Source organism: Macaca mulatta, chromosome 1, assembly GCF_049350105.2.
Source record: "Macaca mulatta isolate MMU2019108-1 chromosome 1, T2T-MMU8v2.0, whole genome shotgun sequence".
Taxonomy (NCBI): domain Eukaryota; kingdom Metazoa; phylum Chordata; class Mammalia; order Primates; family Cercopithecidae; genus Macaca; species Macaca mulatta.
In genome coordinates, this window is record NC_133406.1 from 221,254,020 (window position 1) to 221,271,650 (window position 17,631).

The following is a 17,631-nucleotide window of genomic DNA, read 5'->3' on the forward strand; positions in this document are numbered from 1 at the left end:
ACGCAGGCAGAGGTAGGAATGGTGCCCAGCACGTTTCCCAGCATAGCAACAGAGCCAAGGCCAGTACACAGCCCTGGATCCAGCCAGGCAGGGAGCAGGGCCCAGGCAGATCTGGGCCAAAGCTCTGGGCTCCTTGACAGCAATTGCCCTCAGACCATGCCCAGTGCCCAGAGAGTCGGAGGAGATGACCTGGTGAAAATGCCCTGAAACAGAGCTGCCCATAAATGGGAATGACATAATAATCATAGTCATAGAAATAGTAGTGTAGCAATAGCCAGCATCTGTGAAGGCCTAGCACTCCGCCCAGTTGTATGTACATTCTCTTCCACCCTCACAACCACCCCATGGGGCCAGTAGTTCTGCCTCTAGTTTCAGATGAGAAGAGTGGATTTAGAGAAAGGTGGAGTAGCTCCCCCTAGAATGAGGATTTTAACATGTCTTTTTCCAACTCCAGAGCTCCTATTTAAAAAAAAGAAATAAAAACAACTTTTTTTTTTTTTTTTTTGAGACGGAGTCTCGCTCTGTCGCCCGGGCTGGAGTGCAGTGGCTGGATCTCAGCTCATTGCAAGCTCCGCCTCCCGGGTTTATGCCATTCTCCTGCCTCAGCCTCCCGAGTAGCTGGGATTACAGGCGCCCGCCAACTCACCCGGCTAGTTTTTTGTATTTTTTAGTAGAGATGGGGTTTCACCGTGTTAGCCAGGATGGTCTCGATCTCCTGACCTCGTGATCCACCCGTCTCGGCCTCCCAAAATGCTGGGATTATAGGCTTGAGCCACCGCGCCCGGCCAAAAACAACTTTTATTTTAGGTTCAGGGGTATATGTGCAGGCTTGTTATGTAGGTAAACTTGTGTCGCTGGGGTTTGTTGTGCAGATTATTTCCTCACCCAGCTACTAGTACAATAGTTACGGCTTCTGATCGTTCCCCTCCTCTCATCCTCCACCTTCAAGTAAGCACCAGTGTCTCTGGTTCCCCTCTTTGTGTTTATGAGTTCTCATCATTTAGCTCCCACTTGTAAATGAGAACGTGAGGTCTTTGGTTTTCTGTACCTACATTAGTTTGCTAAGGATAATGGCTTCTGGTTCCTTCCATGTTTCTACAGAGGACATGATCTCACTCATTTTTATGACTGCATCATATTCCACGGTATATATATATATATATATATATATATCACATTTTCTTTATCCAGTCTACCATTGATGGGCATTTAGGTTGATTCCATGTCTTTGCTATTGTGAATAGTGCTGCAATGAACATACAGATGCATGTATCTTTATGATATACCTTTGGGTATATACCCTTTAATGGGACTAATGGGTTGAATAGTAGCTGTATTTTTAGCAGAGCTCCTATTTTTATCTTACTATATTTCAGCCCCTCCTGGTTGGATGGTTTCAATCGAAGCAATATACCATATGAGACCTTCTAAAGAAAGAATTATTCAGAATCAAATTATTCAGAAACAAATCATATTTGTTAAGCACCTACTGTGTGCTAAGCACTAGACTAGGCTTTAGGGAGTTGACAGCTGATAGATACAGCACCAACCTCACAGAACTTATGTTGAAAAAACCACCCTCCGAAAGACATGAGTTGGGGTCTCGCAGAGTGGGGTGGGGATCAGCAGTGGTGTGTATCAGTCAGTCCACGGAACACCTGGCACATAATAGGTGCTTGGTAAAGGGAACTCTTACTGCTCTTTCATACCAGGTTCAAGGGCAGCCCTCTGGGTGGCGCTGACATCCCTTTGTCTGCATGTCCTGTCCTAACATAAAGACCATCTCTACCACTCCAAACCGGAGAGCACTTGGCTTAGGAAACAGAAGGAGTCGCGGAAGCCGGCCCACCAGGTCATAGAGGCAGATGCTCAGCAAGCCTCCCAGCCTCCTCTGCTCCTCCCACGCCTCCAGGCAGGCAGTTTGGGTTTGCAGAAACCCATCGGGGCTGAACCCAGCTCTGCCATGCGTCATCCTACAGATCTATAAGGCGCCTGAGGAGATTTTCCCAACTGTTATTCAGATTCTCAGAGCAGTCCACACGTTCAGATGTGCCCTGGAGGACGAGGATGGGCTGATTTCCCATGGGAATCCCTGGCCTTCTGGATGAGTATTTTATTTTTTATTTATTTTTATTTTTTATTATACTTTAAGTTCTAGGGTACATGTACCCTGGATGAGTATTTTAAATGCATCGTGTAGCTAAGGAATCTTCTCTTCAGACAGAAACAGGCCCAAATTCAACTGACATTTACTGAGATCCCTGCTACCTGCCTGTAAGATCAGTTGATTCTTTATCTTCATCCTCCCCCTCCTCTGGCCAGCTCACAATTACTGGTTTCTGCAAACCCAAACCGCCTGCCTGGAGGAGTGGGAGGAGCAGAGGAGGCTGGGAGCCTTGCTGAGCACTTACTATGTGCTAGGCACAGTTAAACACTTCACATGCCTTATTTAATCCTTGCAGTAATCCTCTGTGGTTTTAATTATCCCCATTTTACAGATGAGGAAACTAAGGCTTACGGAGGTGAAAAAACTAGTGCATGGTTACAGGACTAGCATGATGAAGCTGGAATGTGGAGCTACCGTGGCTGACCTGTGTTCTTTTTTTTTTTGAGACCGAATCTCGCTCTGTCCCCTAAGCTGGAGTGCAGTGGTGTGACCTCAGCTCACTGCAACCTCCACTCCCAGGTTTAAGCTAATCTTCTGCCTCAGCCTCCCGAGTAACTGGGACCACAGGCGTGCACCACCACACCCAGCTAATTTTTATATTTTTAGTAGACAGGCAGTTTCACCATGTTGGCCAGGCTGGTCTGAAACTCCTGACCTCAAGTGATCCGCCAGCTTTGGCTTCCCAGAGTGCTAGGATTACAGGCATGAGCTACCGTGCCTGGCCCTGTGTTCTTTTTTTTTTTTTTTTTTTTTTTTTTTTGAGATGGAGTCTCACTCTGTAGCCCAGGCTCGAATGCAATGCAACGATCTCGCCTCACTGCAACCTCCGCCTCCTGGATTCAAACGATTCTCCTGCCCCACCCTCCCAAGTAGCTGCCCGCCACCATGCTTGGCTAATTTTTGTATGTTTTTAGTAGAGACGGGGTTTCACCATGTTGGTCAGGCTGGTCTCGAATTCCTGATCTCAAGTGATCCGTCCACCTCGGCCTCCCAAAGTGCCCCATGTTCCTATAAATGACTCAATCTCCAATCCTCACAGCCACCTAAGGTCAGGATCATTGTCTCCATTTCACAGCTAAGGAAGCAGAGGCTCAGTGTGAGGCAAAGCGATTTGCCTAGGTAGGTCCATCAGGATTGTTTTGGTTGGAAGTCAGAGATTACCACCAACTGAGCTTCTTTGAACCACACCCAGAGCTCCCCTGGGTGCAGGAAGGAAACCCGAGGCTCAGGGCAATTCTTGTTTCCTCGAGCCTAGATGTCCCATGCCTGTACACCTGTTTCCACTGTCTAGAATTCTCCCCAGTCACCCACCCATCCATACGTGGAGCTGCTCGGACAGTCCTTCAGGCCGCGGCTAAAAAATCCCCTGCTCTGTGCTGCACGTGGTGGGAAGACTCAGGCTTGGAAACATGTATTGATAGAAAAGTTGCTTCTTGCAAAAAGATGTAAACTGGTCAGATTTCAGAAGACCTGGCTTGTCAATTTAAACACACACAGAGACACCAGGGACTTAAAAGGAAACATACACACACTCATGATCACCAAGGTTACTGAGATTTTATTAGTTTGTTCTTGGTGGAAAAACAGCCATTTTCTCATGAAATCATTAAAGCCAGCCTCACGGGTCTGCAGTATCTTCAGACATCAGCATTCCACACACTAGGGACAAAGCTGTTCTCATTAAGAAATCAGCAGCTTTTGGGAAAGACTCGACAAGGTGACCCTGTTATTTTTGCATTATCTCAAAGAGCGAAGTGTGGATTTGGTTTTGGTTTGGGCGTTCCTCAGAGCGGGATGGGACATACACACCACTTTTGATGGCAACAGTCTTGTTAACTCTGATCCTTAGAGCGTCCTTGTGAGGTATTATTCAGCCCATTTTACAGCATCATAAATATAAGGAGACTGAGACTCAGAGAGCCGAAGGGATTTGCCCAGAGTCAGAGCTGGAAAGTGGCTGAGCCAGGCATCACACGCAGGGCCATCACCTACACTGGGTCACGGCACTGTATCCGGCTGCCTCCCTGCTCCCTCTCGGTGCTTTGCCCATCTTTGTTTCCAAGGTCACCACGTTGGGTTACGATGCATCTCCCCGCAGGTCTCTCTCCCCTGCTAGAATGTGGCTGATGCTTAAAGGGAAAACACACACTCACGATCACCAGGCACCGTCTGTTTTGTTCCCTCTGTCACCAGCTCCTGGCTCAGGCCTTGGCATGTAGAGGTGCCCAGTACACGTTAGGAGCTCATGAAGGACATGATGGCAGCCGTGAAGTTTGCTGTGAGCGCTCTTGCAGGGGACCGTGCTCAAGGACTTTGGGTGCGGCAAGGCTCGAACTGCCTAGGCAAAGTGGACTCCTCAGCCCCCAAGGCCTGGGCCAGCTGGTTGAGCTATTGCCCAAACTTCCCAGTGACCGAGCTGCACTCAGCCCACTGCATTCCAGACTGTCCATCAGGCTTGATCAGCTGGCACACACACAGCCTGGGCAACGACTCTGCCCACTCAAAACCAAGACAAAACATGCACCTGCCAAATGATTGTGCCTTTGGGCAGGAAACCAGCATAGTCAGAATTCCTAGCAATGAACAATCCCACTCCAGCAACAGTCCAAGTCCCAGCCTAGGGCATGAATTTGCTTTCGGAGTGACTGACCCCATCCCCAAGGATATTTCTGATCCCAGCGCGTGCCAAGGGCAGGGAGGTGGTGCCTGCTGCCAGGAATGGCCAGCATCTGAGCACTCACTATGGGACCCTGGGCCCTGATCACAACGGGGCATTCATCTTTATTTTTGCTTTTAAAAGCCTTTGAAACATCAAGTAGTTGGAAAGCAAATTCAATTCCAACTGACTCGTAGTAGCTGGCTAAGCCAAGAAATGGCCATAGGAAATCAATTACTGCTTCAGGTTATTTATACATTTATTCTCCTCTGCATCCAAAAGGCTTTGAAGGGAATGAATTCAACGTATTACATATTGCCTATGCCTTTTAGGCCTGTCCATGCAGTTGGCGAGACACCCTGAGCTGAGCCAGCCTGCCTGCAGGTGTCCTCATTCAGCACCATAGAGCCTGCAGGACCTGCTTCGCTCTGTGAACTTGGGTCCATTAGTCAATCCTGGCTCCCCCATCCCTTTGCCATCTGTAAGTAGGCTCAATTTGATCACTTTTCCTAGTGTCTTCAAGATGCAAGGATCATTGCAACCAGCTGAGAATGACATGAAAGAAGGAGCACTGACGCCTGTAATCCCAGCACTTTGGGAGGCCAAGGCGAGTGGATTATGAGGTCAGGAGATGGAGACCATCCTGGCCAACATGGTGAAACCCCATCTCTACTAAAAACACAAAAATTAGCTAGGCATTGTGGTGTGCGCCTGTAGTCCCAGCTACTCAGGAGGCTGAGGCAGGAGAATTGCTTGAACCTGGGAGGCAGAGGTTGCAGTGAGCAGAGATCGTGCCACTGCACTCCAGCCTGGGTGACAGAGCAAGACTCCATCTCAAAAAAGAAAAAAGAAAAACAAAAGAAGGAGCACTGGACTTAGAGTCTAGAAACATCAGTTCAAACCCAGACTCCACTAGTTACTGTCTGGATGCCCTTGGGCAAGTCACTTCACCTCTCTGGGCTTCAGACTAATTAGTAAAATTGGGAAATTGGTCCCTCTGGGGGTTATTCTAGGATTTAATAACTACCATTTATTGAACACCTACTATATGCCAAGTGATAGGCTAAGGGCTTTGCCTGTTTTCTCTCATCTAATATACAAACAACTCTAAGATATAGTTATTGATTTTCCCATTTTGCCTATAAGGAGATTGACAGCAGGGACTGTGTCCATTTCGTTCTCCCCCCTGTCATCGCACCCAGCGTGGGACTTGGCACAGCAAAGAGCTGCAGCAATTTACAAATAGTGGACCTGGGTTCAGCTCCAGCCTGTCCGACCACAAAGCTGGCCTTTTTATATGGTGGATGTAACCGCACAATGTTTGGCACATAGTAGACTCCCAATAAGTAAGTGTTCCCTTCTTCTTCTCCATTCGTTTATCCAAATGGATTTTTCCAAGGTTGTAGTACTCACTGCCTCTGAGCTCACTAATATAGCAGTAACGTGTTTAGGCCAACTGGCAACTCTCAGGGGAGGAGTGAGTCACAGAAGTGTGATTCATTTAATCTCTGCTTTAATCTAAACTAAAGGCCGACCAGCCCCCAGGCTCTTTCCAAGACTCTTAGCCTGCCCACTCCCTTTCAAAGGCATTTGCTTCCCCCTGAGGATGCAGGCACCCTTGACCTTAGCAGTTGTCACCGGCTAAAATGCATTTGATCTCACCTTGAATGTGGGTTGTCTCGTTATTTAAAGAAGGCAGGAATTTGAGGGCTTGCTCCAGCCTTGCCTCTGGGGTTGGACCTCTCCACTTCGCTGTTAACCCACAGGACATTGTCACCAGGTGACCCGCTTCACCTTCCTCTCACAGATTGGCCACCAGCCCCCATTATCTGCTAGATAAATCTACCTAGCTTCCAGGGCCTCAGCTCAGAGCTGGAAGAGCCTCCAGAAATCACCTTGTCCAACACCTTCAATTGACAGGTGAGGAAAGGAGAGCAAGAGAGTCTGCGCTGTGAAACGCAGTGATGATTGCTGTTGGTGTTGAAGTTGGATGCTGTGACTGGAGGAATCCAGGAATGCCCAAATACTAGCCTTGGAAATTACTTCCTTCTTCCACAGGGTCCCTGAGAGAGATGAGCACACAGACTCTAGCTGCATGATGACCGGGGCACCCGCCACTTCAACGCCATCTAGGCTGGGACCCAGTAACCCCCAGGGAAGAAGCTGTGCTGATCACACAGCAGGCTCAGCCACCCAAAAGCTCCAGCCCTGGATCTGGGGGCCTGTGGGGTCCTGGCCAGTGGCATCAAAGGAGAAAGGAGACAGGAAGACAAAGAAGAGACTGTCCCCCGTATGAGATGAATACAGGTTGGGCATCCCAAATCCAAAAATTCAAAATCCAAAATGCTCCAGATTCTAAAACTTTTTGAGCAGCAACGTGACACTCCAAGGAAATGCTCAATGGAGCCTTTCAGATTTTCAGATTTGGGATGCTGAACCAATAAGAATAATGCAAATATTCAAAAATCTGAAATCCAAAATATTTCTGGTCCTATGCCTTTCAGATAAGGGCCAGAGAGAGAGAGAAGGTGGCCCTAACCTCCTCCAGTGACTTGCCTAGCTCAGAGGAGGGAGGAGAGCCTGCAGCCCGGCTTCCTGATGTACAGCAACCTGCCAACTAGTACATGTGGCCCATCAGTGTCCTCACACTTAACTAATGAGGCCAGCACCCCCTCTTCCCATAGGAGCAATAGGAGGAGGCCTGGGAAGAAGGTGGGCAGAGAGAAGCATAGGCACGGAAGGAGGAGAGGCTGAGGATCCCACTGTTCCTGCCACTGACACTGGATGTACCTCCAGCCCCCCTTGCCCCACAGTAAGAGCTTGTGCCAGACCTCCCACCACCTCCAGACCAGCAGCGCTCCCTTGGAACCAGGGAAGCCCTTGTACAAAAGTGTCCCAGGGGTTCTTTCTTCCAGGACTGCATCTCCCTGGCCTGTCTTTCCTACCACCTGCTGTAACCATTTGTAGACACACTTTCTACTCCTAAAGTATATGTAGAGTAAAGAGTTGGTTGCTCATAATTACCCAGAAGGCCACAATTCTCCATGCCATGGGGTTAAGATCATGGGAACGGTATGACCCTGTACAAGTCCCCTACATTCTTCATGGCTTCCTTATTATTAACGTAGATCAAATGATACCCACCTCATAAGGAAAATAAAATAGTGCATCTAAGCTCTTAGCAGGGAACCTGGCACATAGTACATGCTGAGTGATTGGCTAAGACTGTTGTACAATAGGTGACTTGCAGTCTTGATAGCAGTGACTCCTGTAAAGGACACTTGATACTCAGTTGAAGGATAATGATCCAGAAGGCACTGCTAGAGCATCTTATTGGGGCTGCTATGCTGGGCCTCATTTCATTCTTTCGTCCCTTGAACATGAGACTGTGGACTCCTAGACTCAGGGTTCCAACAGACGTTTGAAATCATCCGGTTCAAACAAAATTCCATGCTGTACAGGATCCCCTTGACATCTATCTGTCTACTAGCTTCTGCTTAGTTGCTTCCAGTAACAGGAAACTGACTACTCGGCCAAGGGTAGTCAGTCAGGAATTGAGAGGACTGATCAATTTAATCATGGAGTCAATTGCTTGTAAATTGTGAAACATCAAGCCCTGCCCAGAGAATCTGTTAAGGCTATTGGTGTTTGAATGTGCAATGAGATGAGCCATGTCCAGGGAGGCTGCTGGCCCCTCAGATAGAGTCCCAAGGTTAGTAGTACCTGGAGGGTCAGCATGTTTCCAGGTTTGGCCCTGGACTTTTCCAAAACATACGTGTGTGTGTGTATGTGTTTTATTTTGTTTTGTTTTGTTTGAGACAGGGTCTCCCTCTGTCACCCAGGCTGGAGTGCAGTGGCACGATTTCAGCTCACTGCAACTTCTTTCCCCTGGGCCCAAGCCATCCTCCCACCTCAGCCTCCCAAGTAGCTGGGACTGCAGGCACATGCCACCATGCCTGGCTCATTTTTGCATTTTTTGTAGAGACAGGGTTTCGCCATGTGACCTAGACTGGTCTCGAACTCCTAAGCTCGAGCGATCCATCCGTCTTGGCCTCCCAAAGTGCTAGGATTCCAGGCATGAGCCCCCACGCCTGGCCACTAAATATAATTTAATCTATTTTGCACCCAGAGCTGAGCAGTCCCATTAGGAAAACTCACAGGAGACAGTGTTACAAACTGAATGCTGCTTTCTCCAGGTCCAGCAGTAACTGTCACTCTCATGCCGTGCAGCACGTGCCCACACTGTCTGCCTAAGCTCCAGGGAAACAAATCCTCGGCTGAACTTTCTGTGGCGAGCACAGGTGTATGGAGAGAATAGTCTGCAGGAGTGTATCTTGTCCTGGCCCCCACAGTGAGCCCTGATGACTGTCTGAGTCCCAGAAGGAGATCCCCTCTCTGGGGACCATTCTTAGTTTCCTTCCCTCCCAGGACTCCCCCTCACTCAGAATTTTGTATAGCCAGGTCCCATGCCTGAGTCTCAGTCTATAACAACAACAGACAAATCCAGACCCTCTGCAGCAAAGGAACATTCCTCTGAGGTTGGAGAGAATTCCAACTGGAGAAGAAAACACCCCAAAGTCTCATTAACTTACATGTTAATTAATCATCTCAGTTCCCAGCACTCTGTAATGGAAACCGTTTTTTTTTTTTCCCCCTCGTATCTAAGATTCCCTGATCATCAAGCCTGCATTGTCAGTGTTGTCAAAACTTGTCTTTTAGAAAATTGCCAAGCCTGTTTGGCAGAGCAGAAGATAAAAATGTTTCTGCCTGTGGGTCAGTGCATACCCAGTACCTGTGATTTAATGACAGACTCTGAGTTTTGGGGACCCTGTCTTTGCCACCCCAGCACAGGGTGTTGATGTGTGAACTGTGACCTTTCGGGTCTCTACTAGGCCTTCATTGTTCTTTATTTTTTCTATCTTTTGTTAACTCGTTTTCTTAGACATTAATTAATTTATTTATTTATTTATTTATGCAAAGCCCCATCATTCTTCCCTAAAAGATTTTCAGGCATTTCAGGAAATACAGCCACTAAAGCAACAACTTATGGGAAAATATAAAACATCAGCACCCGGAAAAAAACAAATAGGAGCAGGAGCTCTAAGCCCATTGGGAAGGTCCAGTACAAGGGAGGCAGGCCTGGAGCAGAAGGCACTCGGACTCTGCAGCCAGGCCTGGATCTGAATTCCAGCTCCGCCACTTACCAGCTGAGCAAACAGACCCCATGTACTTAGCCTCTACGCCTCAGTCCTCTCGCCTGAGAAGTAGGTCTAGTGATACTTTCTTCATAGGACAATTGAAAGGATTAAGTGGAGCCAGGTGTGGTGGTGGCTCACGCACGTAATCCCGGCACTTTGGAAGGCCGAGGCGGGAGGACTGCTTGAGGTCAGAAGTTCGAGACCACCATGGCCAGCATAGCAAGACCCTTATCTCTATTAAATAAATAAAATGTAAAAGTTTAATCAGGGCCAGACTTGGTAGCCCATGCCTGTAGTCCCAGTGTCTTGGGAGGCCAAGGCAGGAGGATTGATCACTTGAGCTTAGGAGTTTGAGACCAGCCTGGACAACAAAACAAGACTCCATCTCTACAAAAAAAATTATTTTTATTTTTGAGAAGGAGTCTCACTCTGTCGTCCAGGCTGGAGTGCAGTGGTGTGATCTTGGCTCACTGCATCTCTGCCTCCCATGTTCAAACAATTCTACTGCCTTAGCCTCCCAAGTAGCTGGGACTACAGGTGTCTGCCACCAAGCCCAGCTAATTTTTGTCGTTTTAGTAGGGATGGGGTTTTGCCATGTTGGCCAGGCTGGTCTTGAACTCCTGACTTAAGTGATCCATCCACCTCAGCCTCCCAAAGTGCTGGAATTACAGGTCTGAGCCACTGCACCCAGCCAAAAAAAATTATTTTAATTAGCCAGACATGGCGGTACACATCTGTAGCCCCAGCTGCGTGGGAGACTGAGTCCGGAGGATCAGTTGAGCCCAGGAGCTCAAGGTTGCAGCAAGCTATGATCGCACCACTGTACTGTAGCCTGGTGACAGAGGGATACCCTGTCTCTAAATCAATCAATCAATAAAGCACTTAGCAGAATGGCTCACAAGTAATAGGCATTCAGTAGCCACTGTTTTATTACTGTTATGGTTATTATGTTTATCTGTTATTACCCAGTGCTGTAACTGAGCTGTTAGCTTCCCAGCAATCAAAGCGAAAACAGGAACAGTTGACTGCATATTTCTCCTGTCTGTGAGGGGATATAGTGATGCCAGCTGCACCTGTAGTGAGACCTTCCATCTCAACCTGACTTCTTCTGTCTTAGAGTTGCACCCTCTCCTTTTGAGAACTGAACTCAGGTTCAGACGTAATTAGCCAGCAGAGCCTTGGATGTCTCTGCCTTTGGCTAGCTGGAAAGGTCCGTGCTAGAGCTTACAAACCTGGACCAGGAGAAGAATGTCGTGGCTGGGAATAATCTTTATAAGGTGCCTGCCTGATTGAATAGAGATGTGTCAGGAAGGCTGCAGCAGTGACTTCTTCAGAACCCAGATGGGAGCTAATGATCTCTTCCCCTTTGATGAGCACCGGGGTACTTGGAAGTCAGAACTAGGTGGCGAGTCTTGAGTTGGATTTTTGTTTGAGTGGTTTTACGTTGTGTGTATTTAGCAGTTGCTTCATGGGATTGTTGTTGTACCTGGATCTCAGGTTCAGGGAGCAATGGGAAGCATGATTTTTAGTTGGTGCTGCCGCATTCCTCGGCAGAAATTTGATGGAGAACACCTGCTCCTCTCCAAAATAAGAAACACACCAGGAAGCTGGTGTGTATTGATCACCTACTGTGTGCCAGACTGGAACAGAGTCCATCTCATTCTTCTTCCCAGTCACATTGGAAGGTGTGGGCATTATTACACTGGCAAACAGGCGTTGCATTCTCTCTCTCTCTCTCTCTCTCTTTTTGTTTTAAGAGACGGTCTCATTCTGTCACCCAGACTGGAGTACAGTGGCACCATTGTAGCTCATTGCAGTCTCGGACTCCTGGGCTCAAACCCCTCCCACTGCAGCCTTCCAAATAGCTGGGAATACAGGCATATGCCACCACACCTGGCTAATTTTTTAATTTTTGTTGAGACAGGGCCTCACTATGTTGCCCTGGCTAGTCTCAAACTCCTGGCCTCAAGCGATCCTCCCACCTCGACCTCCCAAAGTGCTGGGATAAGACACTGCGCATGGCTTAATTTTCCTTTATTTATTTATTTATTTATTTAGAGACGGAGTCTCTCTCTGTTGCCCAGGCTGGAGTGCAGTGGCATGATCTTGGCTCACTGCAACCTCCACCTCCAGAGTTCAAGCGATTCTCCTGCCTCAGCCTCCCAAGTAGCTGGGATTAGAGGCGCCCACCACCATGCCCAGCTAATTTTTTTGTATTTTTAGTAGAGATGGGGTTTCACCATGTTGGCCAGGCTGGTCTTGAACTCCTGGCCTCAGGTGATCCACCCACCTCGGCCTCCCAACATGCTGGGATTATAGGCTTGAGTCACTGTGCCCGGCCCTTGATTCCTCTTTTCTCACCCGCCCGGCTTCCTTGAGGCTGGCAGCTCCAGCGTGGATGCCCAGGGACAGGGCCTGCATGGATACCTGTTGAACTGCACCAAGAGAAGGATGAAGTACCATTTTCAGGTTGGGCCCTTTTGCAAGTGGTATCTCATCCATCCTCACAACCAGCCTGGAGGGAGGCACACTAGAACGGTCCCTGTTTTTCAAGAGAGCAGGCGCAGGGAGCCCAGGAGATATATTCATGGTCACACAGCTTGTAATTAATGAATGGAGCCAAGGGAGGGCCCCTTACCTGTCTGACACCCACACCAGGGTTCTTTCTACTGACCCTTTATCTGTCCCTTTAATTAAAAAACAAAACAAAAAATTGGCCAGGCACAGTGGCTCACACCTGTAATCCCAGTACTTTGGGAGGCCGAGGAAGGTGGATCATGAGGTCAGGAGTTCAAGGCCAGCCTGGCCGACATAGTGAAACCCCATCTCTACTAAAAATGCAAAAAAAAAAAAAAAAAAAAAGGAAAGAAAGAAAAAAAAAAAGGAAAAAAAATAGCTGGGCATGGTGGCAAGCACCTGTAATCCCAGCTACTCAGGAGGCTGAGGCAGGAGAATTGCTTGAACCTGGGAGGCAGAGGTTGCAGTGAGCAGAGATTGTGCCACTGCACTCCAGCCTGGGCAACAGTATGAGACTCCATCTCAATAATAATAATAATAAAATAGAGAAGAAGTCTCACTGTGTTGCCCAGGCTGGTCTCCGACTCCTGGGCTCAAGCAGTCCTCTCACCTCGGCCTCCCATAATGCTGTGATTCCAGGCATGAGCTGGTGCACCAGGCCTGTCCCTTTAATTTAAACCCTCAACTAATTTAGTAGTTGAGGGTTTACCCAAATGGCCCTGTCCTCTAGGCAGGGCTAAGCCCAGAGTCCCACGCTCAAGAGTCCATCTCAGGGACTCCAGGGAGGGGCGGGCGCTCTAGGATGTGATCAGCCCCCACTCCCAGGGCACTCCCTCCCTCTCTAATGGGAATGGCATTGTAGGAAGCTCCTGGGGTAGGACCCTGCCCTGGAGATGCCCCGGGCCTTACGTGGTCACCACAGCACCACCTGGTGGCAGCTCTCTGGTGTGCAAGCCTCACAGAGGAAAAGGCCACTTCACGGCCACTTCTGCAGCCATCCGTCCTCCAATCCCAGCCCAGGGGGCGTGTCCAGAGGGTGCTTGCTGGGGAGAGTTACCGACTGCCTTTCCTTGAGGGCTTGTGCAGAACTCGGCAGCTTCTTCTATATCCTGAGAAATTTTCGTGTCGTCAGTTATATCCTTCTTGTTTTCATTTGACTTGATAAGCATTAATTAGGCACCAAATATACAAAGAGGGGAAGGACTAATATTTATCAGATACTCGCTGTGACAGGTGATTCTAGACATCATCTCACAGAACCTTCCCAATGAGAACCGGTCTCTAAAAAAATTGTTTTTAATTAGCCGTGCCTGGTAATCTGTGCCTGTAATCCCAGCAACTTGGGAGGCTGAGGTGGGAGGATCACTTGAGCCCTGGAGTTCAAGGCTGCAGTGAGCTATGATTGCGCCACTGTACTGCAGCCTGGGTTATACAATGAGACCCTGTCTCTAACATGAATAAATAAATAAATAATGTGTTTTAAGACAGAGTCTCATTCTGTCACCCAGGACGGAGTACAGTGACATGAACAGCACCCTCTCTAGCCTCGACACCCTCTGGGCTGAAGTGATCCCATCTCAGCACCCCCAAGTAGCTGGGACTATAGGTGTGCCTGGCTAATTTTCAAATTCTTTTTGTAGAGGTGGGGCCTTCCTACATTGCCCAGGCTGGTCTCATGCTCCTGGCTCAAGTGATCCTGCCACCTTGGCCTCCAAAAGTGCTGGGGTTACATGTATGAGCCACTACACCTGGCCATACTTTTATTTATTTATTTATTTATTTATTTTTGAGATGAAGTTTTCCTCTTGTCACCCAGGCTGGAGTGCAGTGGCGCGACCTGGGCTCACTGCAACCTCTACCTCCTGGGTTCAAGCGATTCTCTTCCCTGAGCTTCCTGAGTAACTGGGATTACAGGTGCCCACCACAATACCTGGCTAATTTGTGTATTTTTAGTAGAGACGGGGTTTCACCATGTTAGCCAGGCTGGTCCCAAACTCCTGGCCTCAGGTGATTCGCTCGCCTCAGCCGCCCAAAGTGGTGGATTTACAGGCGTGAGCCACAGGGCCTGGCCTAAATGATTTTTTAAAGGAGGAAACTGCTCTGGAGAAAGTAGGTTCTCAATCTAGGCCACACAGATTCCCATATATGAGCAGCTGTTTTCAATCCAGTCTTATAAAATGACTTTTCAATCCAGTCTTATAAAACCACCATGAAGAAAGTTTACAAAAACAACAAAATCAGAAGTAGACCCTTAGTGCCCAGCAGAATGGTCTGAAGAAGCCCTCCCCACCCCCTAAATATGTTACAGTTTTTAAAGACATAAATTTAAACTTTGAAAATAAGTGGAAGGAACAAGACGTTGAAAAAAAAGAATAGGGAGATCTGAGAATAAATCAAATGTAACTTCTAGAAATTTTAAAAAAAGTCATTGCAATGAATACTGGATAAATTAAAGTGGTTTAGACAAAACTAAAGAGAAAAATAATGAACTGGTTGCATGTGGTGGTTCACACCTGTAATCCCAGCACTTTAGGAGGCCAAGGCAGGTGGATCAGTTGAGGCCAGGAGTTTGAGACCACCCTGGCCAACATGGTGAAAACCCGTTTATACTAAAAATACAAAAATTAGTTGGATGTGGTGGTATGTGCCTGTAATCCCAGCTACTTGGGAGGCTGAGGCACAAGAGTCACTTGAACCTGGGAGGCAGAGGTTGCAGTGAGCTGAGATCACACCACTGCACTCCAGTCTGGGTGACAGAGGGAGACTCTGTCTCAATAATAATAATGAACTGGAAGATTGACTTGAAGAAGTTAACCACAGTGCATCATGGAGAGATAAAGAGATGGAAAATAGGAAAGAAATTAAGGCTTGACATTTGCTTATAGAAATGCCCAAGAAAAAAAGACTAGGGGAGAGAGATAATTTATTGGCTGAGAATTTTCCAGAATTAATCTCTGAGCTTCAAGGAGCATGTTTTTTTTGGGTTTTTTGTTGTTGTTGTTATTGATATTTTTTTAGAGACAGAGTCTCACTCTGTCATCCAGGCTGGGAGTGCAGTGGCACAACCATAGCTCACTACAGCCTTGAACTCCTGGGCTCCAGCCATCCTCCTGCCTCAACCTCCTGAGTAGCTGGGACCACAGGTGCACACCACCATGCCCACCTTGATCTTGCCTAAAGGATTCTACCTGGACTCACTCCTCTAGTTCTTTATGTGGATCCTTTCTTAGCCCAGGACTCCCAAAATCACATCCCCAAAAGTCAGCCACTTGCCAACAGCCTGGCATCATTCCCAGTGTTTTCCCCACTCCTTCCTCTTCTTCTTGGGTAAAAATTTGAAGAAAGATTCATCCTGCATTAGTGTCTTCAGGGATTTAACCCGTTGCCCATTACACGTGAGCTGTCAGTATGTTGCAGTGTTTCAGACATATTGTGTACATCTGTGGTAGACTGATGGCCAAAAAGTGGCCATAATGCCCACCCCTGCCTGTATCCACACACTTTACAATGTGACTTTGAAACCGCTCCAGTCAAGAAGTGTAGTCTGTTTCCCCACCCCTTGAATCTGGGCTGGCCTTGTAACTTGCATTGGCCCATAGAAGGCATAGGAAATCACATCACACCATTTTCAAACCTAGTAGGCCTCAGAAGGCCTTGCACGTGAATTCCACTCTTTCCTCGAACCTCACCATAAGAATGGGTCCAGGTTAGCTCCTGCGGGGATGAGAGGCCCCACCTAGCAAAGCTAGCTCATCCCAGCCAGCCTCAGCCTAGCTGCCAGCTGGCTGCAGACACATGAGTGCCCCCAGTGGGATCAGCCATACCTGGATGATTTTAGCAGAACTGCCCGGCCAATTTGTAGGCTCATGGGACATAATCACTGATTATTTTAAGCCTCTGAGTTCTGGGATGGTTTGCCACACGCCAATAGCTAACTGACAGAAGACATGTGGCCTTCTATGTCCCTGTGTCACATTTTGATAATTCTTGCAATATTTCAAATCTTTTCACTATGACATGTGCTTACTTCAAGCCTCTGTGACACATTTGTTAATTCTCACAATATTTCAAGCCTTTTCTTTTCTTTTCTTTTTTTTGTTGAGATGGAGTCTCTCTCCGTTACCCAGGCTGGAGTGCCATGGCATGGTCTCAGCTCACTGCGACCTCTGCCTCCCAGGTTCAAGCGATTCTCCTGCCTCAGCTTCCCGAGTAGCTGGGATTACAGGCGCCTGCCACCATGCCTGGCTAATTCTTTGTGTTTTTAGTAGAGACAGGGTTTCACCATGTTAGCCAGGCTGGTCTCGAACTCCTGACCTCATGATCCACCTGCCTCAGCCTCCCAAAGTGCTGGGATTACAGGTGTGAGCCACCGCACCTAGCCAAACCTTTTCATTTTTATTGTATCTGTAATGGTGATCAGTGATCTTTGATGTTACTATTGTAATTGTTTTGGGGGCACCACAAACATTGTCCATGTAAGATGGTGAACTTAGTAAATGTGTGTGTGCTGATGCTCCACCAACTGACTGTTCCCACCTTTCTCCCTCTCCTCCAGCCTTCCTATTCCCTGAGACACAGCAATATTGAAGTTAGGCCAGTTAATAACCCTACACGATGGATAGCTGGGCCCAGTGGCTTGTGCCTGTAATCCCAGCACTTTGGGTTGCAGAGGTGGGAGGATTACTTGAGCCAAGGAGTGTGAGACCAGCCTGGGACGCATGGTGAAACCCTGTCTCTACCAAAAAATAGCAAAAAATTGGCCAGGCACAGTGGCTCATGCCTGTAATCCCAGCACTTTTGGAGGCTGATGTGGGTGGATCACCTGAAGTCGGGAGTTCAAGACCAGCCTGACCAACATGGAGAAACCCCGTCTCTATTGAAAATACAAAATTAGCCAGGCATGGTGGCGCATGCCTGTAATCCTAGCTACTCAAGAGGCTGAGGCAGGAGAATCACTTGAACCTGGGAGGCAGAGGTTGCAGTGAGCTGAGATCACACCATTGCACTCCAGCCTGAGCAACAAGAGCAAAACTCCGTCTCAAAAAAAAAAAAAAAAAAAAAGCAAAAAATTAGCCCAACATGGTGGTGTGTCT

At 47.9% G+C, this 17,631-nt stretch overlaps 1 protein-coding gene across 9 annotated transcripts in view; it reads left to right on the plus strand.

Moving 5' to 3' along the window:
- The window catches only part of TMCO4 (transmembrane and coiled-coil domains 4), a 123,059-nt gene that overhangs the window by 78,381 nt on the left and 27,047 nt on the right, over nucleotides 1-17,631 (plus strand). The window contains exon 13 of one of the 9 annotated variants that reach the window (XM_077971902.1): nucleotides 5,156-5,290. The exons of the other annotated variants lie outside the window; for them this stretch is intronic. Within the exon in view, the coding sequence (XP_077828028.1) occupies nucleotides 5,156-5,229 (74 nt within the window). The 3' untranslated portion in view covers nucleotides 5,230-5,290. Of the gene's footprint in view, nucleotides 1-5,155; nucleotides 5,291-17,631 lie in introns of those variants that run through there. 9 annotated transcript variants of the gene reach the window in all.